This window comes from Pseudonaja textilis, chromosome 3, assembly GCF_049901715.1.
Source record: "Pseudonaja textilis isolate UNSWEBS1 chromosome 3, rPseTex1.2, whole genome shotgun sequence".
NCBI lineage: Eukaryota > Metazoa > Chordata > Lepidosauria > Squamata > Elapidae > Pseudonaja > Pseudonaja textilis.
Window position 1 is genome coordinate 176,566,483 of NC_141992.1, and position 27,687 is coordinate 176,594,169.

Here is a 27,687-nt window from a genome sequence, read left to right on the forward strand (position 1 = left end):
TGTGTCTACTACTAAGGTCAAGAGTCATGATGTGGTGGAATGACTATGCTTGACCCTAGTTAAACTTTTCTGCATAGGCATTTTGGACAATGTGCAGGATTCTTTTGAGTGCTGTAATCTTGCAAAGATTATGTATATGTAAATTTTACTGAATATACCAAATTGCCGTTGTACATGTTAATGGATACCAGGGTTCTATATATCTTTTATGGAAAATTTATCATTTGATTTCCTGTTTGGAAGAACATTATTCATCCAGACATCATTATAAACTTTGTTGATATTGTGGCTACTATTTTCTGATTGTATTCTTTCAAAAATTTCCTTTAGTATTTTCACTGTTATAATTCTTTGCAAATAATTTACAGGCTTTTCTGTTTACCCAAACAGTTTAGTCCCTTCTAGTATCCAATTTTTGAAATCATGAAATTGCTTATCTTTGTTTTATCTTGAAAAAGGCAAAATAGAATATTTCCCACAAGAAACTGTTATTTATTTTATAGTTAATTCCAAAACCTTATTGTAAAATTTTAAATATTCCAATTTTCTCTGTACCTTTGGTCCTTTTATAGCTTTCTAAAAATCAAAATGTTATTTAGCTTTTACTATTTATTTCAAATTTTTAAGTTTATGATTAAAAATTTCTTTATTAGGACTGAAAGCAGATTCACTTGGTGCTTTTAAACATGTTCTTCTGAAGATCTCTAATAGGTTAGAAGTAGTTAATGAGCAATTTATGAAAAAAGGTCTCTAATAGCTTAAAAGTGGTTAATTGGCAATTTTGTGATTAGAAAATGAGGTTTGTGAATTTAGTGTCTTTTAAAAGTCTCTGCAGTTGCAAGCAAGGGAGCTTAATCCTGTTGTTTGCCAGCACTCAAGCCTGCAGAAAACTGCTGTCCTATATCAGAAGAAAAATTAAATTATGGACATTTATTTTTTTTGATAGAAAATGTAAGCCATTTATTGTATTCTGAATCTGGTATATAATTTTGCATGTTTTATATTTTTTTCACATAAAAATATTTATTAGCCAACCTTGCCCAAAGTAGCTTTACTTTTGTTTGATGCATGGAAGCCCAGAATGCAAAGGAGAACAGATTTTCCTCCAATTTACAAATATTTCTGTGCCTCGGGATGTTTCTTGTCATCTACAAACTTCCATTATAGTTGCTTTCTACAAGCTTGTTTTAGGGGACTATCTTATATGGCTGTATTTGACTGTCAACTAAGATAATTTATGTAGTAGTTTATTTAGATTACATAGCTTGGAAAAATGTGTTATATAAAAAGCACCTATATTGCCCTTTTACACAAAAAGGAATCTGTTCTCATTTAATAGAATTACTGACTTTAGTGGAATTGAAAAACTGAAAGAATTGTAGGTTCATGTGATAAATATATATCCTAAAGAATAAGGAATAAAATATTAGTTTTTCAAAAATTGTACTCAATTTATTTACTTGTTTAATGGTATCACTTGTTTAATGGTATCTAGATCCAGCTGTAAATTTCATGGTCTCAGCATTAATTTCATAGTAGGGAAATTGGGCACTAGAAAAATAAATTTCCACTAGGATTGTGTGCATCTTAGTGTTGTGTGGCAGCTATAAAATACAGAAGTGTAATGTTGAAGGGAAATGTTGCCGCTTTAAGAAGTTGTTGAAGTTACCTTCTCACCCCATGCACTTAGAAGCATTTTTTTGCTTTCAAGGTGTAATGTATCTCTAATTCATAATACATAGTACAAAAATAAAATCTTGTTTTGCTTTGCCATTTTAATAATACTGACATCACATTTTTAAGTGGGAAAAACATGCATAGTCGTTTATATAAGGGAAATACTGAGAAAGTAGTATCAGTTGGTATTTTTGTATTCATGTTGAAATCACTTTTCTGTTAATGAACAGATTGCTATTAATATTTTTTAGCTTTTGAGTCAGTCTTGACTTCTAATGACTACCTGGACAAGTCCCTTCATTTTTCTTGGCAAAGGTTTTGGAGCTGGTTTGCCATTGCCTGCTTCCTAAATAGCTGTGTATTGAGACTTAAACTGGGGCAGGGATACTGGACCATGGGTTTATGCAGCTAATTTTCTTCCATCATAAATTCTCTTGTATACTGATTTTTCCATTGCCAACATTGCTAAGATAACTGTAATGTACTTGAATATGAGATCTAATGAATTAGTTAATGAGATTTTTGAAGCATATCCACTTATTTCATGTTTTAGTTTAATTTTGAAAATTAATTAAAGGCTGTGTTCACAGAAACAATTTTGTAAAAGGACAAACTTGCATGTTTTGTAATGGTAAGTTTATACATTAGACTTTTTCTGACAGACATAATGGAGTCTTTGGAAAGAATATTATAAGTTTTCTATGTAGTGGTTGCATTGCAAGTGTTCCTGAGAGAAATGTGGGTAAAAAAAACTTAATGTGATGCATTTCAATATTGAATTAATTTCTAAAGGAATGTCTGTTTCTTGTTCTGAAGATAATACTGCATTAATGTATGCTTGGCATATGAAAATGATTATGGAAATAAGGGTATGGGCTGTGAGCTGTATTTTCAGTTGGAATGTAATACAGCTTCTGTTAAAGACCCATGTAATTCAACACCTTTGCTAATAGAGATATTAATGTTTTGTTTTAAGGGTAATGATATCTTCCATCATTACATATTTTTCTTGTTTTTATTGAACAGGATATTATCCTATATAGTTTTAAATATATTGCATTGAAGGTTCCATTGTTGATTGATTTTGACACACTTCCTCTACATTTTTTGTAACTAGAATAAAATGGATTCAATTTTCTTTCCCTTTGAAATATGTCATGTCAGGCTTTCCTTTGAAATGAGTACTGATGTTTCTTTCTTGCAAGACGAGATATTTTAAATGTTATGCCTCATAGAAGCTCTAGCTTAGAAGGCTGCTAAAAATATCTTTGTGTAAATCAAGTTCATAACGTTCTGTTATTTTGTTTGGATGGACTAAATAGACCAGACTGAATTAAAATAGTGTTTCATTATGGCACACTAGAATGTAATTCGGTTGGGTTGTATAAATGTGGAATGTGGAATGAATTTTTTATTCTTTAAATAGCAGCTTCTAGCAGGGTGTTCATAAAATGTAAGCACTTGAGTTGAGCATTCAGCTCATGTCCCTTGATTAGATCAGGCAAAGGAATAATTAGCTTTTATGTGCCAACTCATAATCTCAGGAACAAATCAAAGGAATCTGCTTCAGAAATGCCGCATTTGGAAATGTGGTAATAAGTAAGAATCAGCTGTGTAGTATGTTCAACACAGGAAGAAGTAAAATGGCAACAAATTATTTGAGCCAGTTTGGTATAGTGGTTAAAATACTGACCTAGACACCAGGAGACTGTGAGTTCATGCCTTAGGCATGAAAACTGGTTGGGCGATCTTGGGCCAGTCACTGATTCTCAGCCAATTATTGTGGAATAAATAGGAAGAGAAAGAAATATTATGTATATTGTCTATCTTGAGCTATTTATAAGACAATAAAGATGGGATAAAAGTAATAAATAATAAACAAATTGGTATTATGCAGAGTTCTCCAGATCAGCAAGTCCAGCAGAATATTATATAAGCCTTATTCTTTATTGATATTTAAACCTCTGTTGGATCGAGAAAACTTTTTTGTTAATGTCTGGTGGGCGCTATATAGCAATATGCAGATAACATCTTCCCAAAAGAAAGTTAATTTTGTATCTGCAATTCTCCCCAATTAAAAGTATAAGCTGAGAGCTTTCAATGGTTACTAAGAAGTTGCAAAGATCATAATAAGAATGAAATGTTCAACATTTACTTCTTTCATAATACATTCTAATGTTTGAAAGGGTTAGGGTTAGAATCTTAAAAGTAAGAATGTTTGAAATGGGTCTGTTTAATGCTTCAGAGTACATATATGAGAATCTGTATATAGGTAACATCAGTGTTAAGTATAATATAAGACACCATTTTCAGTGGCATCAGACATTAGTCAACTTTCAGTAAAGTAATGCAAGCAAATTAAAATGCAGCGTGCATTGAACTAACTGTGAAATAAAGCTGAATACTAGTTACTGTTGTTCCCAGCTTAATAAAATAATTTGCTTTATCTCATTTTTATCATGTTGATTTTTATCATGTTGTCTCCATGCCCATGAATCCATTCAAGGAAAATTCATGAATGTGTAACGTAAGTCTGTAGAAACAAAAAAGATATTTTTTACTGTTCCTTTGCATTAAAATAATGCAAACTCAAAGCAGTGGTAGTCCCCTGATTTAATTATGAAGAGATGCAGAAGATAGTATTTTCTGGCGGCAAAGATTAGTTAGTTGTGTAAGTTCCAAACAAGTAACAGAGCACACATTTTGCTAACTTAAGACATTGGCTTAATTTCATTAACTGTGGTCTAATATTTTGTGCATGCTACTCTTGGTAAACCACAGTGGTATTTTCTGGCTATTGCTTCAAAGCTTTACTGTTTTTCATCCATTTTTATTGACCAAATGTGTCATAGCAACATTCACTAAGTCTGGAAAATAGACTTTAAATGTTTTTGCTCTAATGAAAAATCTAGCATGTAATGCACTTGCTGATGTAATTAAGTTAATACTGTAGAATTTCCAAAATCTTGACTTTTATTGCTTCATGTTTAGAAAAGGTTATGTTTCTATGAAGTAATTTTTAACATGCAGTTCTTAAAGTACAAAGCAGCTGAATTAGAAGGGCCTGTTTGTAACAACAGTCAGCAATATTATGGTGTACTATTTTAATCACTCTATAAAATGATTGCTCTGTATGAAGAAGGAGGAAAAACCCAGAATGAAAATAGGTTATGGTAGAAACAGAAGCAGCTATGTACAGTATGTGAAGACTGAAAGAGGTCTGGCTTTCTTAACTTTTGAGATTGCTTCTGCAGCTGTCTTGATGAACACTAAAAATCTCCACAGACCGTTCTAATCCTGGACATTCATATTTTGAACTGTTACCATCAGGGAGGTGTTATAGGTATCTTAAAATGAGGACTAATAGATTGAGATACAGTATCTTTTCCAAGGCAGTAATTGTCTTGAATCAAACAGTGCATTTGTGATTTAGTTCTATTATTATAATTATTTTAATTTTTAAATACTCTGTAGTGTGATTGTGATATGGTGTTTGGGGCACTGTGCTGGAGTAGCTTTCAAATTTCATTGTATTTGTTGAATGCAATGACAATAAAGGTATTCTGTTCTGTTCTATTCTATTCTATTCTATTTTATTCTATTCTATGAACATTAGTTTTTAGTTTGCAAACCTCTAAAACTTAAGATTTCGTTTGAACTTTGTTTATAGTAATTAAAGATATGGTGACTAGAGAGAGAGATTTAATTATGTTTCCCAGACAGTTGAACTAAAATAATACATGTAAGAGTTAACTTATACTTTAAAGTGATTCCACATTTTTCTCTACACCATTATTAGAGAGTAAAATAGATATGCTCAATTACTATTACCTTTCATCTTCTAGACCTATTGTTTTATCTGTTTAGCTCAGAAAACTGGATGCAACATCCATAATGTCTTCTTATCTGAGAGTTGTCAAGTGGTTCACATAAGAACTAAGACCCTATGATTTTTGCGGTGGAATGGTGGCAAATAAGTCAAATAAATAATTAATTTCAAAGAATTAAAAATATGAAAATAGAGTATAAACCCATACTATAAGCTTTGAACTACTTGACTAATAAATGTGAGGTAGACACTGTGGAGTATTTATTTAATTTATATTCCATTTGATACTACTCACTCTGGGCAGCTTTGATACTTATTTGATATTCACTACTTGCTGTAATAAAAATCTTCTCTCATACTCAAGAACCACTTACTTACATTGTAGTGATTAGTACTGTAGATGAATGGCTCAATCAATGGAACTCAGTTCACTTGCCCTCTGTACAAAAGGTGTTAGGGGTTTTCACAGTTAGAATATGGTTCCTTACACATTGATGGGAATACTGCAAGACTATGTATTTAAGTGTCTCCATGGGCCATCTGGTCCTTTTGACTTCTTTTTCCCTGACAGTATATCTGTCAAGAATCAACTTCCAATTAGTTTGCTCAAAAGGGCAGCCTTATTTGAACACAGTTTTGTTCAATACATGGTCCAACCTTCTCCATTTGGTTTTTCCAAGGAAATCTACTCATACTAGTCTACTGAACCTGATGGGGCAAAAAATGGAAGAAAGGCAGGTCTTCAGCTCTGACAACCTATATGGTTTCTCTCACAGAGTTATTTACATTGTGTCAAAGTAGAGTAAGACATGTGTATCTTTCAGGCAAACATTGGTAATGAATAATCATGTCCTTGTCATAGTTGCATCCTTTAATGAGAAGTATTAGGAAAGAGATGAAAGGAAATATTTGTGGCTGTGATCAATTAGGCAGCTGCTCTTTGGCAGTTTTGTGAGAAGTAACTCGTGGTAGCATGGCTCTAATACTGTACTAAAATGTTTTGATTGAATTGACTGATGACTTTGCTATGGAATTGTATAATGCAGCAATACTTGGACAATCCACAGGAACACTGGTTGCCACTAACTACTGCTGCTAGGCATATAGTGTCCTTTCCTGAGTGCTTGGAAAATCCAGTCACTTCATAATTGTATGAGTGATACTACATGAGTTTTTCTTAATATTAGGCCGAATAAAGTAGTTGCCTTCATCATAGAATCCTGGCCAGGAAAGGGTTAGTTTTATCTTAACTCTTGTCATTCCTTTTGATGAAAGAAAGATCTAGATTTTCTGCACCCCAACACTAGCCTAGTTCCCTTAGGTTGATGAAGGATGATATACTGTTACAGGAAGATATACAGTGGGCTTACCCCTTTCTCTGAAGGGAATTGTATTGTATCTTTGTTGTCTGGTTGGGTTGAGATCCTTTAAGGTAATTGTACTTGAGAGTTTGGTACCCATGACTGGAGCACAGATCCTTGCAATTTCAAAGGAAAGCAGATTTACATATTTAGATTTATGAACCATGGTGGCATAGTGGTTAGAATGCAGTATTGCAGGCTAACTCTACCCACAACCTGGAATTTGATCCTGATGGGTTCAAGGTTGACTCATCCTTCCGAGATCAATAAAATGAGGACCCAGATTGTTGGGGGTAATATGCTGACTCTTTAAACCTCTCAGAGAGTGCTGTAAAGCACTAATGGAGCGGTATATAAGTCTAAAAGCTATTACTAGTGCTAGTGCTTCTCTGTTGGAGCAATATGATAAGCTGTTAGAATTGTGAGCTTCCTTTGACTGATGGTGGATTAGAATCTGGGTTTTCTTGTTCAAAATAGTATCATGTATAATAAGTTGCAGTGATGTTAAAATAATAATATGTCATGACATTGTTACGCTAAAACAGTGGTTCCCAAAGTGGGTGGTACCACCTCCTAGGAGGTGGTAAGATGCCTTGGGGGGGTGCTAAGGGGCAGCAGGGGGCGTTTGAGGCATTGGCTGTGCAGGCTCACCCCATTGAGTCCCTTGCACTGCTCTGGTGCAACAGTCAATGGCATCCGTGGATCACCTACAGGGAGGCAGAAGAAGGGGGGCTTTGACCACATGCCCAATATCCAGGATCCCACTCAGCTAAGCCCGCCCCTCTTTGTAGTTGCCGTGCCTGACAGCAAGTTCACAGGCTGCCCCTCCCGCCAGAGATCAGCCTCCCAAGCTGCTCCCCTCTCCTGGGGCACTCACGTCATAGAGGGTGGTGCTGTTCCCTCCTTCCTGGAGCCAGTACAGGGCAAGGTTGAGGAAGCCCAGAGCAGGCAGTGGCGGCACGTTGGAAAGTAGAGCTTTCTGACATGCCTCTGGGGACAGCAACTCAGTGGTGGGGACGGTGGCACGTTGGGCAGCTCTACTTTCCTGACTGAAAAAGTGGACTGAAAAAGTTTGGGAACCACTGCGCTAAAAGATCCTACTTTGTATTTGTGTCTGACACAAATATATAAGGTGCATCATTGTGTCATGACATCATACAATCACCATTTCTCACATCATCTTTGCCTCTGCCGTACTTGCCATCGATTTAAGATTACTACAAGTTTTCTTAGTTCAGATTTTTTTCTCTGCACATCTATCTTGTCAGTTTTGCCATTATTAATTTTAATCTCATGATTGTAGTTTATTCAGCTTTTTAAATTGGAAGTTCAGGTTGTTTTTTCAATATATCAATATATGTTGAAATCATTATTTCCAAACTGACTTTCAATTACCGCGTACTAAATAAATATACACCCTTACAATAGTCTGCCCCAGGGCTTGATACTTAATTTGTTGGACACATTTATAGTGATGAAGTATGATTCAGTTTAGGTTAGGAAGAGTTTAATAGGTTATGTGTGGGCATTGTGCAGATGTTCCAGATGAGAAAAGAGCAATAGGCTTTGTTACTATATGATCTTAGTATACACAATCCAGTATTGATGAATTTGAGTGGGTGAGTTACTTTATATATATTTGTTTGCTGGATCTTCTTAATTTGGATTTATTTGTAGGCAACTTCATTCCTGCTGCTTGAAAAAATACTATTCCTTAAAAAAAATACTTTCATAGAAAAATTGAAAACACAATTAAAAAAGAAAACAACACAGACTATTGAAAATATGTCCCTGTGGAATTAGCATTATAAAAAGGAGATTTTACAGGGTAATTTTTGTCTTTCTGCTGTGAAAGCAAGGTTGCCTTGGTTTTATATATTTATAAGTCTTGGTTTTATATATTTATACCAAAAATGTGCAAGTTTCCTGTATAAGGTAGCTGACTTGAAAGTATAGAGAAAAGAGAAAAATACTACAATGAACCCAGCAAAACTTGATAACAATTTAGATTAAAATGATTTGTGGTGCTATAATCAGTATACTTAATGAATTACCCTGTGGTAAGAGGGGCAGCTAATAAATTTGAGAAATAATGATGGCACTTATCAAAAACCATGTGTTCCAGCATGAAATCTTGTTTAGCACTTTGCATGGAATAAAACTTACTTTACATATGAAGCTACTTTTGTGCTATAAAACATTGACTATTTTCCTAGTATTCAAAAATATGGATGTTTTTTAAAAAATAAATAGACATGACATAAAAATGACACAATCCAGAAGCTATTTTGGAAGGCTAGGATAATCATAAATTTGCCATCCTTGCTTTTCCAAAAATATTAACTCACTTGTTCTCTGTGGATTTTAAACAGCTGCTGAGGTTTTCATTATGCATTGCACTTGGCTTGCTTAGTTACAGCTGTATGTTTATGTACCATGCACACCTGCAGAGGCTGCCTGACAATAATAGTGGTGTGAATGGTAGACAAAATTATCCTGGCAATGCTGCAAATAAGGATGTTTCTGGGTTTGCAGTTTGTATCTCTGAGAGCATGAGATGCCAGCTGGGGTCTATGTTGCATTGCATAGGTGTAAGACTGCCAACTGACTTCATACCAAATAAAAAGATAATTTTATATACATCGTTGTCAGAATTATGAAGTTCTTATTATGGAATTACAGAGTTCTCATGACTAAAATCTTTTAAAATAAACATCAGTTTAAAAATATTGATTGAGAAGGGTAAATATTTTAATGAACATATTTTAATAATATTAAGTGGATAATATTGTAAGGATTTATTTTGTGTATATAGCTTTTTCCTATTTATTTTATTTATACTGCTTTTTTCTTGTAGCTTAGCATGCTTTGCTGAATTCATTTTATGAGCTCCAGAATGTGAAAATGAAATGTGTTCTGCTACGTTAACAGCTTTGTCTTCTTACTGAGTTTGAGGCGGTTAATGCTTGTTCCAGCTTCTGAGCTCTTATTCTTTACATTTTATTTCAGTGTAGGGCTTTATAGGATGCTTATTAGATTGATATATTCATAAAAAACTTTGCATAGATAAATTACAAAACCCGAATCTAAAGAAAAGCATAATTTGACTTCACCAGACTTACAATATGAATTCCAGTTGTAGTTGTTCAGAGAATCACACATTGTCATTTAGTGAAACACCACACTGCTACAACTTAGAATCTCCAGCCAGCTTTTCTATTGACTTTGCTTGTTGGAACCTGACTGTGAAGGCTGTAAATGGTGATCATGTGACCACAGCAGTCTGTGACTGTTAACACATGCACATTGATTGCAAAATACCCAAATTACAATAGAGACTGCAGGTATGCTGCAATAGCCATAAATTCAAGGACTGGTTGCAAATCTCTTTTTTCAGCACCATCATAACAGTTGCTGAACACTTAGTTGGTAACTAAGGATTGAATTGAATTGGCATCATTCTGTCTCAAGAGACTATGGTATCGTACTAGGAAACCGGTAACTGCCACTTCCCATATTGTTTCAATGCTGTATGCAAAGCTGGAATGTCCTCTCCAGAACACGAGGCCTGGGTAATTTAATATGGAGTATAAACTGTTACCCAAGCAGCAGATCCCCCGTCTCCATGTCACTGAAATAGTCTAACGGAATGGCAGAGCTGGTACAATTAGTTCTAGCTGCATCGCAGGAGTTTCCAGAACGTGATTGTACACAGTCACAAACTGCTTCCGGGCCTCCGGCTCCAGATTTTGCCTTCAGGTTGGCTCCTGAAGCCTTTTCCAATGATAGATATAGCCACAAAGTAGTGGAGGTTTGAATTCAGAGTTTATCTTCTCCTAGAAGATGGTTCTACTGTTTTATCTGCTGTTGGGGCATAAAGACTCTTCCACCTTCAAAACTGTTCACCATCTTCTCCTGTAACCCTGGAAAGGGGCCCTTATGAGGTGCTACCAACCTCCGGTAAAATAAAATCAAGTAAGAAAATGATGCTAAAATTTATATTCATCTTCCAATATCATTATTTTCTTGACCAAGACCCTATACAGTTTTCAAATACCTGATTTAAATAGAATTTTGGATCTCCTTTGTGAAGTTATTCTACAGCCTGTCATTTTATTTAATGATAACATTAGCACTTCTGAAAGATTTTTCATTTCAAGATTGTTACACTTTTTAAGTATTGCACATATAGAGTTGAAATTTGGCTCTGGCATTTACATCTTTCAAAGATGTCATCCTGTAATTTCTGCATATTGTTTGGTTTACCAGCAGCATGTGTCATCAGTCCTGTAGGGCTTGCTGAAGTCAGCTCCAGCTTGGCAATTCAGCTGCAAACAGGTGAATAGGAAGAGAGTAATTTGTGAAGCTCAGTGGTTGTCAGACAAAAAAGACCCAGTCTGTATTATTAACAGACTGCAGGTCTTACATGAGCCAGATAGAAAAACTGCAAATAATTCCAGGGTTGAAATATTTTCCTTTGTGCCATTATGTGGTTTGTTAAAATTGGAAACAATGAATGTAATAAATTTACAGAAACAGGTGGTAAGATGAAAGAAAGATCAGTACTGTATATCCTTTTGTTCAAAATGTAGTTGGCAGTAGTATAGTTTTATTAAGTTATAAAGTGATTCTTCCTAGCAACATCTGTTATGCAGTATTTTGTAGTATAGTAAAACTTTAGGTTTTTTTCCAAACAGAACAATTACATTCGAGTCTCATATTACATCTTTAATCTGGAAGGACTTTTATTATATATTTTATCAATAGTAATTGGAATTGAAAATTTAAAAGCCAAATAGAAAAGTGAGTAGATTTTAAAAACAATGAAAAATGAATTCCTGGAAGTGAATTGTGTCATATTAATTATTTATACTTGTGAGAGTAGAACATATTGTGTTCCCAATGACTAAAACAGTCTCTAGAATTGTAGAGAAAATGAAATCATTAACTAATGAAATAGTTTAATTGGTACTGGTGAATCAAGAAGATGCCAGATTTGTTTTTTGTTTTTATAAAAAGGTACTCATGGCAGGTACTATTTTGTACCAGCTGGAAGCCATTTTTCTTTGAGGCTTCTGGGCATCCACATTTAGTGCCTGGGTATTTGGGAGAGGGATTTCAAGGGGCGGTGGAAGATAAGCCACAACAACATTCCTTTCTCAGGAAGTCAAGGACATGGTACTCTGCACCTGGAGGGGAGTGCCTGGGGCTAGTCTCCAATTGGAACGAAGTAATGATTGGACCATGTGATGAAATGTTGGGTGCAGGGTTGGATTTTGGATTCTCTTTGGGCCGAAATCTCAGATTCAAGTTTTCCTCAGATGTGCCAAGATGACATCTCTAATAAAATGGATCTTTGAGAAGATGACAGTCTCGGGGTCTTTTAATTTGGAGGTTGTTACTTGGAACGCTGTCAGTAATATCATTTGTTTTAGGAGGGATTGTTGCTTTTCAAAAGTAAATTCACTGCAAACTTGAGTCTGCTTGGATAGAGTCTATAGTAGTAATCAGAGTATCATCTAGCCCTGTTATCTAGGATTATTTTTGGCCTGTGAACTCTGGGAAGGTTTATAAGATGCTACGTAGACTATACTCTGCCCCAAACTAGTGCATCAATTGTATCCTTACTTGCTACAAGGGGATCTAGGGATAGTAACTCATGCTCTCACCATCAGTATAATTTATAGGAAGCTACCTTTAAAGACTACACAAAATCAACAATTAGTTCAGAATGTGTTGGCCTGTATCTTAACTGGCTCCTGATGCTGGGAGCAATTGATTTGTTTATTTATAAACTGGAACAATTTATTTAATTGGGAGAAATTTTATGTCCACCCAACTTAACAAAGTAATTCTGGGTAGTGAACATATTTTTTTTTTAAAAACCTAATCAATTAAAATAATACAACCATTAAAATACATAGCAGCTGAAAATAAAGCACCCATCATAATGACTATATTAACCATTAAACTACATTCTGCACACACGTGGACCCCAGGTCTGGGCACAGAACCAGCTCTTTATGAAAGCCAGCAAGCTCAGTGCCATCCTGTGGGAGAATGTTCCATAAGGTGGGCATTATGGCAGAAAGTCTTCAAGGTCCTTCCGGTGGCATTTCTTTGCTGATAGGATCTGAAGCATGCTCACCCTACCTGAGCCACAACAGAAAACGAAATGCTGTTTGGTCTTACACTTTGTTCTTCCTCTTCCAACTGGAGGAGCTCATCTTCCAATATCAAGTTGACATGGTTCTGGTTGTAAATGGTGATTTATTTGCTTGGCAGAATATTTAAGTGGGATGCCATTTTTTTCAATAGATTGTGTTTGGTCTAAATACTTGTCTATGCTGTCTGGGGAATCCTGGGAGTTGAAGTTCATATTTCTTAAAGCGGTTGCAGGTTGAGAAAAACTGCTTTAGTTCATAGTATCATTGAGATGTGGAAACCTTATTTTTTCAAAGCAATGATACATGAAAAGTATTTTATATAGAGAATATTAAAAGTAATGTTTTAAAAAGAATGTTTATGTTTTTCCATATCTTTAAAAATAAGGTTGCATTCTTATGAATTTTATCAATGTTTAGGAACCAGCGAAAATATACGTATGTAAATGCAATTTTTTTCTAGACCCGTTTCCAATTTTAATTGGAATATTTATTTTCTGATTTAAAAAAAATGCTTCTGTGAGACTGACTAAAGTAACATGAACCTAAGAATCAGAAAAATTACTTAGAATAATAACTATGATATGGTTAGGCTTTTTTTTTCTTTACGGAACTGCATTTTATACCAAAGACTGTTGAGCCAACTGTAAATATGAGATGCAACAAAGAAGGTTCTGTTTCAAAGTTGATAGTTTTTTAAAAAAAATCTTACTTCCAATTAAGGATTGGGGTCCATTAATTTTTTTTGACATTTATTTACTTTTTAAAAACAGGTGCTGAAACTTTTTTTTTTAGAAATACAGTGAATAAGGGTAGTTTTGAACATAGAAAAAGATGAAATAATATGAATGGCCACAGCCCAATGTAATGTGGGTGGGTGTTTTCTGAGCTTTCCTTGTACAACTGTGCCAGAGTTCCGTGCTTCTGACCTGTTACACCTCCCACTGTTACAGTTCAGGAATAGCTGCCAGTAAGTTTTAAACTTGTGGCAAATGGCTTCCTTGGACGTGCAGGGAGAAAAAAGAGACCACCAAACCTATTTTCACTTTTGACCTCAAGTAATTTCAACATTGTTTTTGTAAAAGGATGACAACTTCTTTTACATGCTGTGCTACCCAGCTGCATAAATTTAATTTATATTTTGTAACTGATTTGAATAGTTTCAAGGAGTAATCTATTATTTTAATTGATTTAACTCTGGGAAATTATACATAAATATAGCTAGAGAAACAAATCTTTACAGAAGTCTAATATGAGCACAAAGTTAACTGCAAGTATATGTATCCAGCTAACTAACAGTGCTATGTTTTCAGTTTTACTGTGTTAACTGAGTGTATTGAAAGTAAATAATTGTAGTATTTAAATGTCTTGATGAAAAATATAAATATGTTGAATTCACAGGCTAGTACATTTACCTTTTTCTTTTTATTAGGTGTGAAAACGAAGAATCCTCAGCCGAGTCTTGAGGGCTCAATCCAAAATGTTGAATTGAAGTACTGCAGCACATTGCTGGTCAACTGTGCCTCTGGAACCGTCGGATCAATAAAAATTTGTGCCAAAGCCCCAGGTACGTTCAGCTGGGCCATGTGAAAGTTGATGGCCTATTTAGGAGAATTTGTCTTGCTTTTCACAAGGAGAGTTACTAAAACAAGAATGTGGCATTGTTCCTATGAATCAAATCTATTTCTTAATTTCTATTTTTGAAAACGAAGTTAGATGATGAAGCATTGCAATAAGAATACTTCTATCACTGCTAGTGAACTGTACCTTGGTGATTACACAAAGTTTTAGTTCTGTAAAAGCTAAGCATAAAAAATTAAAATTATATCTACAGTGAACTTACTTTCAGCTGCAAGTTCAATTGGGGAAACAAAACAACTACTTCATAAACTCATGGCACAACATAGGAAACCAAACCCATCAAGACAAGATTCAGCAGTCCACCTGCATTTAAAAGACAAAGGTTACTCTTTTGAAGACAACAAAGTCCACATTTTGGACAGAGAGGACCGCTGGCTTGAAAGAGGAATCAAAGAAGCCATCTATGTCAAAATTGAACAGCCCTCTCCCAACAGAGGAGGAGGGAAAATAACTAATCAGAGTTGGAAGGGACCTTGTAGGTCATCTAGTCCAAGCCCCCACCCAAGCGGGAGACCATACACCATTTCTGACAAACGGCAGTCCAATCTCTTCTTGAAAGTCTCAGGTGATGACGCTCCCACAACTTCTGAGGGCAAGCTGTTCCATTGGTTGATTGTTCTCACTGTCAGAAAGTTTCTCCTTATTTCCAGGTTAAATCTTGTTGAGTTTCCATCCATTATTTCTTGTCTGGCCTTTGGGTGCTTTGGAGAATAGCTTGACCCCTTCCTCTCTATGGCAGCCTTTCAAATATTGGAACACTGCCATCATGTGATGGTCCTTCTCCTCACTAGGCTAGCCATGCCCAGTTCCTGTAACTGTTCTTCATATGTTTTAGTCTCCAGTCCCCTAATCATCCTGGTTGCTCTTTTCTGTACTTCTGTACTTTTTCTAGTTTCAACATCTTTTTTATAATGTGGTGACCAAAACTGGATGCAGTACTGTGGGTGTAGTCTTACTAGGGCTTTATAGAGTGGTATTAGTACCTCATTTGATTTCGATTGTATCCCTCTGTTAATACAACTTAGGATTGCATTAGCTTTTTTGGCTGCTGCTGCATACTTCTGGCTCATATTTAGCTTGAAGTGTCCACTAACACTTCAAGATCCTTCTCATTGCTGTTGACCTTGTTTTCACCCAGTCTATATGCGTACTTTTGGTTTTTCTTGCCTAAGTGTAGGACTTCACTTTTCTCTACATTGAATTTCATTTTGTTAGATAGGCCCAGTGTTCTAATCTGTTAAGATCCATCTGGATCTTGAGCCTATCTTCTTGGATGTTAGCTATTTCTGCCAGCTTAATATCATCTGCAAATTTGGTAAGTTCCCCTTCTATTCCCTCATCTAAGTCGTTAATGAAGATATTAACAGGGATAGGGATATGACCTCAGCTATCTCCAGTCTACCAACACAGTCCTTTCAACAGTTCCAAGAAGGCTCCATACCCATTTGCACTACTCAGGTGACTCTGATTACACAGATAAACCTCCAGGTGGCTGCAACGACTCTCTAAAGGAATGCAAATGACCAGCTGTCTGTAAGGACTATACATCCTTCCATTCCCCACCATCCAGTCAGAGCTGAAGAAGCTTCTTGGGTAACAAGAAGAAAAACCAGAAAGTCCAGTTGCCTCTTGAAAAAGCAGCTTTGGAACAACCATGACCTGGATGACTGAGAACCTCCATAGATGTTTAACATATAGTTATTATTAAAGTCTTATGTCTTTATTTTGGTATTACCAATAGAAAAAAAGGTTACATTATCTGATTTTTAAAATTGTAATACATGATGCTAGTATATCCTGTTCGACATCTCTTCCTTGCACTCTTAACATTTTTTAACCATCTATCCAGGTGATGGTGGAAAGGAGAAGCGTATTCCTTTAATACAAGGTCCATCTGATACCAGAGACCTACACAACAGCAAATGGCTCAAGGAAAGCAGAAAGCCAGAATCACTTTTTGCTCCAGATTGGTTAGCTTTCACCATTCAGATCCCTCAGTGTAAGGATTACAGCTACAGTTCCGGTAAGTGTGAAATTCTTGGAAAAAATGTATCTACAAGGAAATCAAAGAATTTTCTGAGCATGTAAGAAAGCTTCAAGAAAAACAGATGTATTTCAGAAACTGAGATCCAGTACAATCTCAACGAAAAAGTTGAGTCTTTTTTTTCATTTGACCAACTTAGACGTTTTTGTGTGGATATTGCATTCATCTTTCTAACCATGCTACTTTATTTATTAAGTCAATGATAGATAGTTATTGCTATTATTGGAATATATCAGAAGTAAGTATCCTTTTGTGATATGTTGGCCGAGATGTAAACTTTTAACTTTTCATAAAGATTTGTTAACTTAAATCAGCTGGCTGGTGAAATCTTAAAAGTTGCCAAGTTTGAAAAACACTGATTTAAAGGAATTACATATTCTTCGGAATGTTCAGAATGATGAAGAAATTTTGAAAAAGATATCAAAATATTCATGGTGACATGAACTTTAAAAAGTTGGAAATTTAAAGAAACAGTTGACCGCTTTTTCTTATGATATAATAAAGAGAGAATGTCATAGAACACTCGTATTGTAACTGAACCAAAGCAAAATATGATGGATGGAATATAGGAGTTTAAATTTGTTGGAATAAATCAGAATTTAGTTAAGTTTCATATTCATTATATAGGTGGCTCTCTTTATTTGCTGGGGCTTTGTTCAAATTGAACAATCATGGATAAAGAAACCATAGATAATGGGATGCTGAAAATATACACTTCATAAATAATGCCAAGATCTGTTTGCCATTTTGCTCGTGTGTAAAATGTATAAAAACATTTTAAAAATTATCCTCCAAACAGAACCTTATACCAAAAATCATGGATATTCAAAACCCTTTACCATAGATAATGATCTGGTCTGTATACTAACCACTGACTCACAAAACAGTGGATAATGGGACCACAGATAACTAGGGCCACATGTATTTTGTTTGTAGTTCATTATGTTGTTAAATATTGGATATTGAGAGCTGTTTCCACTATTTTTGTAGGGAACAACTTATCAGGGAAGAAATACAAAAAAAAGATTTGGGTTATTGTCAATTCATTTAAACATCAGTTGTGGTTTAAAGACAGTTATACCTATTCCACATGCTTCTACAGGTAATCCTTGACTTATGACACAGTTGGGACTGCAATACAGGTCATTGAGTGAAGAAGTCATTAAGTGAGACATCATGTGAGGGCTTCACTCAATGCCCATAATACTGTCACTCTCACTTATCACTAAGTGATTGTGTGGGTTATCAATAGCACTTAGACTTATAGCGTTAACCATTCCATGGTGTTTTACAACACTCTCTGGGTGGTTTATAATGTCAGCATATTTCCCTCAAAAATCTGGGTCCTCATTTTACCAACCTCACATGGATGTAAGGCTGAGTCAACCTTAAACCCCATTAGGATCTAACTCCAGGCTGTGAGCAGAGTTGGCCTGCAATACTGTATTCTAACCACTGCCACCAGGGCTCTTAAGTGGATGCATTCCCAGGTAATGAGTATGGGATGCTTCGGGGTGGGAGAGACCCTGGAAGGATCTGCTCAAGAGTTGAAAATCCTTCCTGCCAAACTCCAAGCAGGATTTTTAGCCCCTGAGTGAAGAGACACATATGTGCCCACCTGCGCCAGGCCTCACAAGGCCTCTCCCCCCGATTTAAGGCTCTCTGCACTCTATGTCTTACTGAGCTGGCTGTCTTCTCTTTGCTTGGACTTTGGCTTCCTGTTATTTCTGGGGCTGGTTGAAAGAACTACGTACCAAGGGTGTTCAGGTTATGTTCAACTTTCCTCATGAGACAGTTCTTTCAGCTAGTCTCCAGAGACAAACTGGAGTCCTCTCTGCAGGTGGCAGCAGCTTGCAACCTTCCCTACTGGTTTCCCCATTGCTTTGTAAATGCCAACGGGTTGCCAAATGCCCAGATTAGGATCATGTGTCAGCAGTGGTGATGATGCAGCATTTTGTGACAGTGGGACATGTTTATAGGCCACAAAGCATCCTTTCTGAGGCAGTTCTATTCCTGGACCATCATTAAACAAAGGTCATAACTCGAGGACTGCCTATATAGTTCATATTTCAAAATTGGCTTGATGTAAATTATTTCAAAGGGAAAATAAACCAGATAGGATATAAACAGAATTCTACAAATGTTTCATCTCTGGAAAGAATTTTATAACAAAGGGATAAGTCAATTAGGAAAAAAAAAACAAATGGAGAACTAACAAAGAAGTTCTTTTTCTTACTGACTCATTTTATAATATCTCAATCCCATTTTTCATCCCTCAAAAAGAACCCCCTGCCCAGGACAGCTGTAGGGAACAAGATGTTGCTGGCAGCAGCCCCAGCAACCATGACCAATGCTGAGGGGTGCTTAGGAGTAAATTTTAGAGGATTACAAGATGCCTGGTCTAGTAGGAGGTCTTGTTATAAAAATCATTTTATTCTTCTTTCACGACGGTTTATATCTCTCTTTATATCTATATCTATCTATATCAATCAATCAGTGGGTCATATAAATTTGTTTGCACTTCTTAAAAATTGCACCGAATAAATAAAAATAGTGACTATAAGCTGAAATCTATAGTATTATAGATTTAAGAACAGTATTATGTATTTCTTTCATTATACCCAGTAAAGGAGAACTCCTTTACTGAAATCTGTAGAAACATAAATTACAACAGCAACAATGTTATTTGATACCTCCTTATGTTGCAGAGGTTAATTTTGTTCAGTGGGGTTAATTGGAAAGGAAGAGATGGGCATAAAATTCAGGATGGTTGCCTCAATCCCTTTTCCCCTTGGTATTGAAGTTTGGGTAAAATGAAATTGTCAGTTTTTTCTATCCAATTATTGGTAAAAGATGCAATTAATTCAAATGGAGTTTGGTTTGCAAAAGAATGATTTTATATTACTAATACATAAGACACATACAAACACAATTTTAAAAATAGTTTATCTTGAAGAATTTTAAATTAAAGACAATTCACATTTATGGTTTGGGCATAAAGCATAACAATTATACTCATCTATCCTGTTACATTTCCTCTTCTCTCCCTGAGGATTTCACTCCATACTTTATGTGTAATTGTTGCTGGTTTTCTATCATGTTCCCACTGGATTTCTGCTCCAAAAAAGAAAGAAAAAAAAAAATCTTATCCTTCTGATGACAGAACTTGCTTCAATGATTTAATGCTCTTAGCATTTTTGTTCACGGGAATTAGGAGCAAAATGTAGCTGCAGCTGAACATGGCATCTATTTTTGTAATGCTGAAGTTTATGCTTTGTTATTGGAGCTAAATGAAGAGATACAGGTGTTCTCCAGCTCAGTCTATTGGGATTTCTTGATGGTTAAGGCTTGCCTGTGCTTTCAGAGTCAAACAGCAGCTGTGAGACAAGGATTTATGCTTTTCTTAGAACTTTGGGATTTTAAAATGTTACATTTAATCACAAGCACAGAAAGAGCAAATGTTAAAGATGTTACACATACAAGTTGGAGGTTGATCTCTTTTCCATATGAGCTAGTTGTGGGAATTAGAGGAACGAAGTTCTCTTTAATCTTAATGGATAATTTTATAAGGATTATGATACCTTCTAAAACATGGATATCTGGATACCTATATTATGGTATACAACAATTCTAACTCTTTCTCATTATCCCATACATTCACATTATTTTATTTTTGAATGCCTGGTATCAGAAGAATAACTATAATCTGGCACTTTGGATCTTGTTGTATATTGAATTGTATTTATCCAGGAACATGGTCATACCAAAATTAAAAATGTTCAAGCTCCATCCAATTTAAATAGTTAAGTATATATTGATCTGTTCCCTGGCCCCCAGATCACCTGGGTTTAATATATTTGTTAATGTGAAGGGAAATTAAAAATTGAAAATTCATTGAAATTATTATTAAAACCTGCTAGTTATAAGAATAATTTGATGAGTATATTGTCAGGAATAAAATGTGAGCTTATAAATTACTTTTTTTTTAAATCTCAGGAAGGTTTATAAATTAATTCAAATGCCAGGGTGTGAAAATATATTGATAAAGCATTTTCTAGAGCAGGTTGATACTCAAATATTCTGGTAGTAATGGAAAGTGAACCTGCTAAAACATTAAAAATGGCAATGACAACATTAACTGTATCCAGGGATCTGGTGTAATAAATAGGAGTTAACTACACAACCTCAGTAATAATATTTCTTGAAGAATCTTCTTCCTGCTAGAAAGAACACCCCGTTATTTTGTTATTTTCACACATGTGCATATAGAAAATTAGTCACACTCTGGAGGAAAAATGCTTTATGATTACCTCAATTGGCTCGGGAAGTAATTTTCTAAACTATAATGTGGTACCAGCTCCTGATGACAGGGTTTAATTATAATTTTTTAAGGAAAACATTCCTGAAATTTCTAACATGAAATTCTAAGCAAAAACATTCTGTTATTTTTGGATGTGTTCTGACATGGTACATTACTGAATTAGGCTGTATATTTTGGAGTTGCTATTAGAGACGTTTATGGGGAGAAGAAACTGTGTCTTTTATTATGTTCAGGTTCTTCTCTTGCCAGATCTTGTGGGTGAAGTCATAGATCTATATTTATGATGCAATGTTCTGTTCTTATGGAAATGGTGATTTAGCAGATTTAGCATTTTAGGTTTATAAGAATTAAATTGGGGTATCAGAAGTAATGAGACCAAATTTAGTATAATACTTTAAAAACAAAATCTTGCCAATGTAGGAAGAGTAGCATACTTAAGATTTATATTATAACCGTTCAAAAGGTTTATGTAAGGAACCCTTATATTCTTGCAGTTTTTTACAAGTATTAATATTTTTCTAATGTGTAAATAAGCTTTGAATGTTTCTGTAAATACTCTCCTCTCCCTCCCAATTATAGACTTACTTCTATATTTCCATGGTTTGAAAAGCCCAAGCTACCTGTAACAAGTAGAAATCAATTCCTTTCCTTTGCTGCATAGGTTATTCTGGTGTTCTGTACTCATAAGAATATATTATATAGAGAAGCCTCTACAAGTTGTTAAAATTATATGAAAAATACAGTGAGGAGGGAGCAGTATGGATCTCCAAGAGCTATCATTTTAGAGGTTGGGAATCATCACCCAGAAGGCACACTTCTTGGGTTCCAGGAAATAATATTGCTTAATGGACAGGGCACAAAATGTGTCTACTCTAGCTGACCTCACTAGATGGGAGGAAACACTGATACCACCTATGTCACAAGGCCTTATTCTTAGAAGGGTTTTATAGGTGATAGTCAGCACCTTGAATTGTACCTAGACGTTAACAACTGGCAGTTTGTAAATCATTAGGGACACATGTATGTACTGTGGCATACACATCACTGCATTCTGAGTCCTCTGTATCTTTGGAATGGTTTTCAAAGGAAACTCCATGTAAAGCACATTACAATAGTTCAATGAATGACTGAAGGACTTTCTGGTGCATGAATGGACATAATTGTGTAATGGTTCTATTGACTTCAGCTGCCACTTGCTGTGTGATATGGTTTTCTATAATGGGTAGATTTATGCTTTATAACACTATGGTTATATTTTGTCTTTTTTTAAATGTAGTTGCCAGGCTTTCAAAAAAAAGTCAAATAGGATCAGGTGTATCCCTATTATAAATTATACATTTTGTTTTTTTTTTACTTCTTGATTTCTGTCTTGCTTTCTGATTCAGAAGAACCAATTACATAATTATAACTGTATTTATATTTCATGACTTTTTATCCTATGGTATATAGCATTTGTCTGAAGTAGTATGTTTCGTCTTGCTTCATTTTTTGATCATTTTCATTTGGATAGCCCATTGCTATACTGTGAATCACATTAGTGACTTGACTTCCGTAAGTAGTTGTAAGGGTCTCCTCCCTGAGTCACAGTGTTGGACTTGTACAAGTCTCAGAGTTCTTATTCCGAGTTTCCACAGTCTTTGTCCATATAAGATCTAGGTAAATTGGGCAACTTTAGTAAAGAAAGAAAGAAAGAAAGAAACAGACATGTACATTACATGCAGATATTAATTTGAGCTGCAAATAAATACTCTTGTAAGATTGCTTCCAAAATTCTGTGCTTTTTTTCTTTCCAAAGTTGCAGTTATTAGAGGAGCAAAATTAGAATTTTCTGTTTCATTTTCCTATAATTGCGATCTGCTTAAGAATATAATTTAAACCCATAATTAATGCCTATACTAGGTTTACATATTAGGGTAAGCTATATCGTACTTTACTGGCTTATCATATATGAATCCAACTGTTTTGGATTGTAAAACATAATTTATAACTTTTTGTAATTTACGTAGTCTTAGTTTTTTCTTCTTCGTGAGATTGATTTTATTATTAGGGATTTTTTTTTAACTTCTCTGTTTTGCCATCTAAAAAAAATTCAAATTGCCTGTACAGTGCTACTCCTCCTCCCATGGCTCTCTAGACCTCCTTTTGAAAAGGTGTCAAATGCAGCAATAAACCTTCACTCTCAAGCAACCTACTGGCCTGTTATGTTTGGATACATATTATTTAGTTGACCCATGTCAACACTGTAAAATTTTATAAAGCAGGCAGATTATAATTTATCTTCCCACCTTAGAGCCTTACTCTGGAAATGGCTTACAAAAAGTGACAATAGTTGGCACAAGCCTTAGTACAATCAAACATTAAACAACTCTCAATTTCAATAGCCTTGACACCAGAAATGTCTGTTACACATGCCTGAATCCAGAGAAGGGGGAAACATGAGAAAGAGACTCATAGTAACTCTACTTATATTTAATTATCCTAAGTATAAATTGAGCTAGAGAATTACTTTGGCAGGCTTTCAAGAGTTCATACCCTACTAACAAAAAATATTTCTGATAATTCTAATGGGACAGGATTTGTAATAGATTTTAACTAATCTTCCCAAACCTTTATAATTCCCTCAGAAGGGGATATCGTGGAGTAATCTATTGGATCTAAGATTCCATTTAAAAAAGCCCCTCTCTTCTTCTTCAGAAAATTGATACTAAATCTGCCGTGCTTGATCCAGATGCAACTAGAATAGATTTTTGATTCATTTTGTCCTGCATAATGTTTGAGACTGGAGCAAGTAGTAATTGTTCTCCATCCTACTCATCATCATAGACAGCATTTAGTAGTTATTCCATTATGATTGATCCTGTTTTTAGAATTGTCTGTTTAAAAACAATGCCCCTTTATGACTCCTGATTACCACATGTGTCTAGAACAAGGGTGTCAAACTCGCGTTGTCATGTGATGTATCGGGACTTTTCCCTCATTTGTTAAACCAGGCGTGGGCATGGCCGGCACATGACACATCCGGCCTGTGGGCTGGGAGTTTGACAGCCCTGGTCTAGAGCCACTTTTATAGTCAAAGAAATTTTGTGTTAAGTTCAACAAGAGTCTCAGTTCTTTACATCAAAATCACATCTGCCCATCAAATCTGACCAGTTGCATAAGAACTGGTATTTAGTTTTCCCTCTTGATTCTTGCCCTTCCATTTGTCTCTTGGGTAAGATTATGAAAATTCAATACCATTCTCCTTCCCTGATGAAGTCACTGTTGATTCAGAAATTGGAATATCCTCTTCAGAGGATATCAGATTGTATATTGAAGGAATAAAGTTCTAGGTTTCAATATACAGGCAGTCTTTGGTTAACAATCACCAATCCAGCTGTCATTGGCAGCGATGATGGTGTAGAATGAGTGGTAGTTAAAACTGGTCTTGAAATTTTCTGCCATTGGACACATAATTAGGATACTTGGCAATCAACTTGGACGTGGAATGGTCTCAGCATCCCATGTCATATCATCACCACTTGTGATCTTCCCTGTTAGCTTCCTACAAACAAATGGGAAAACTGGGAGGGAAGCTCACAATTTACTCTTGTAGGTCACATGCACTTCTGCAGGTTTTTCCTCTAAGAGGAGGCAGAGACCCAACACCCTTCAACAGTCATCTGCAGCCCCTTGCCCATCTGTCAACAGCCATACCCTGCTGCATTGTGCTTGTGCTGTTTTGGTACACAACCACCAGCCACACTCTGCTGTACTGATGCCATGCTTCGGCAGCCATTCCATACCCTTGCACGTCTGGTAGCAGCCACCTCTCCCTTGTTGTACTTGCAGTGTGACTCAGTGACCACCTGCACATCTTCCTCCATCTTCTCTCACCCAGCAGCAGCCATTTCTGGCTCTGCTGCCCTTGTGCCAAGTCTACCACCTGCACACCTTATACACATTTGTCCAGCCTCAGCAGCTATCCTGAGTCCTGTATTTACACCACACCTCAGTTACCCTCCTCATGTGCCCTTCCTCACCCTACAGCACCACTTACCTCTCTGCCAGCCTTCTTGTGAGATGCCGCCTTGTGAGATGAGACTTGCAACATCCTTCTCATCGTTGACTTTGCTTGTTGGAAGCCAACAAAAGTTGTGAGGAGATCCTCACTTAATGACCCATGGTTCTTATTTAACAGTGGCAAAGGGGATCTCTGGGATTGCTGTTGCTCAGCAATTGCCAACCTTTTCAAGTAAACCAGACAAGAAACACAACTAAATGAGCTAAATTTACTTTATTGTAAGGATACATTAATCAAAACTTGCAAGTCTGAATGTAAAAAATGTCCTCTCACCAGTTTTAACCACCTGATTAATTAGGACAGGTTGTTCCTAAGTTTCTTTCTCTGACTATTAAGTTTTTGAGGGCTCCTCCCTCTCTCTTGTCTGATTGTTTCCTAGGAATTCTTGTAATGAAATGTATGGGTGTCCTTGTGGGACAAGAAAAAGAGATGCTGCCTAAATTAACTGAAATTATATATGGAATGTATCAGATTTCTCTAAGACAAATTTGTAAGCTCTGACATTTAAAGAATTATATTGAAATAGATTTAGCCATACTCAATCAAGAAGCAGATAAATACTGTGTCAACTGTGCCTTGCTTAGTTATGTTCTTTGGATCTCAGTAAAAATCCAAGCCTTTAAATTGAGAATCTTTATATTGGAGGAGAGAGACTATTTCAGGAGAAATGAGATGGCCCAGATGCAGAGACATTAGAACATAGCCCATCAGGCTGTGACAGTGTGTTTTCCATAGCATAACTAACAGGCTTGAGGAAAGATATTTTCTTTTCACTGATAATACCAATAAAGTGGTCAATCCTTCCTGGAATTTACATCTACATCTAAGGTAGAAATATCTTTTGTATACTTGGATCATTGAAGCTCCTAACTCTTTCTCGAGACAAAAACTACTGGGAATTATTGGCAGCAGAGACTGTGGGCTGTGATGTGCAAAGTGAGCAAAGTCAGAGGGCCAGGTCTTTAGAGCTTGGGCCAGCACACTGAGAGAAGGCCAGAATTAGACAGAGACAGGACACATTTAGTATGAAAGAGATTGCAGCAAAAAAAAATTAGATCTTTGATTTAAGAGAAAATTAAGGAAAGATAATAGAATAAATATAATTGTATAAGGGAAAAGGGTAGATTAAGGGTTAAAAGCAGGAACAGTTAGTAGTATATTAGAAACACAAAGGTTGACACAGGACAAGAATACAAATAAATGTATAGGAGAAAAAAATATGAAACCAATGTTTGCTGCAGAAGAAGGTCTATTTTTGTATTGTAACATTAAAAAATATTTATTCTATTTTTTCTAGAAGGGTATGGTTTTATCATGCCTGGGTTGTACAACCTTGGAACAGATAACAGAGTGTCTTGGGATTATTCCGCCATCTTTTGCTATGCACAACAAAATGCTGTATAGTATTGCTTGGTTAAGGAATGGAATAGGACCACTTTTCTGGGCAAAAGAAAACTGGACTTTACAGATCACATCCCTTCCTTGAAATGAGATAGAGCCTCAAATTCAACACTGTATTTTCAAAACTGAAATTATTTTATCTTGATTTTATTTTTATCTTTAGCATCCATTTTGTTTACAACCAACATGCTAGCTGCGGAATTTGAGGAGTGGAAGTCCACCCATATTGAAGTTACCAAGGTTGAGAAAAAACTGATTTAGGCTTTGCTGGGGATAAAAAGTTTTCAGAATCTTGCCAATAATGAGGATACAACCTATTTTGACAGCTCTTTTTTAAGCTCTTCAGAAGGTTGTATGGTAAAATATACACAAGAGAAAAACTTTTGAAAGATGATTGAGGAAATTCCCTGTCTCATTTTGCTTGATAATAATGGTTAGAAAATAAGGGCACAACTCCAGTTTGTTTGTTTGTTTGTTTATTTATTTATTTATTTACTTATTTATTATTTTTATATATTTGTCAATTGCTTACAAGATAATAGGTATAAGTAAAAACATAGTTACGAATACATGGATACATATAAGAAAAATAAAAATAAATGAAACAATAGGACAGGGATGGTAGGCACGTTGGTGCGCTTATGCACTCCCCCTATGGACCTCTTAGGGAAGGGGTGAAGTCAATAGTAGACAGTCTAAGGTTAAAGTTTTTGGGTTTGGGGGAAGAAACCACAGTCAGGTAGAGTATTCCAGACATTGACCTCCCTGTTGCTGAAGTCGTATTTCCTGCAATCAAGTTTGGTGCAATTAACCTTGAGTATCTATCTATTGTTTGCTCTTGTGTTGTTATGGTTGAAGCTGAAGTATTCTTTGACAGGTAGGACATTGCAATGTATGATTTTATATACTATACTTAGATTGAACCAAAAGCAGCATAGTTCTAGGTTTTCTAGGTCTAGAATTTCGAGTCTGGTGGCATAAGGTATTCTGCAATGAGTAGAGGAGTGGAAAACTCTTGTGAAATATTTCTGGACTTTCTCAACTGTGTTAATATCAGATACTTAATGTGGGTTCCAGACTAATGAGCTGTATTCGAGTATTCATCTAGCAAATGTTTTGTATGCTCTAGTTATTAGTGTAATATTACCATATTTGTATGCTCTAGTTATTAGTGTAATATTATCATATT

The 27,687-nt window shown here is 35.5% G+C and overlaps 1 protein-coding gene across 5 annotated transcripts in view; it reads left to right on the plus strand.

Moving 5' to 3' along the window:
- The window catches only part of VPS13B (vacuolar protein sorting 13 homolog B), a 308,832-nt gene that overhangs the window by 60,754 nt on the left and 220,391 nt on the right, over positions 1-27,687 (plus strand). For all 5 annotated transcript variants that reach the window (XM_026705911.2, XM_026705908.2, XM_026705909.2 and 2 more), the window contains exons 18-19: positions 14,464-14,598; positions 16,522-16,695. In XM_026705911.2, the coding sequence (XP_026561696.2) occupies positions 14,464-14,598; positions 16,522-16,695 (309 nt within the window). The remainder of the gene's footprint in view (positions 1-14,463; positions 14,599-16,521; positions 16,696-27,687) is intronic.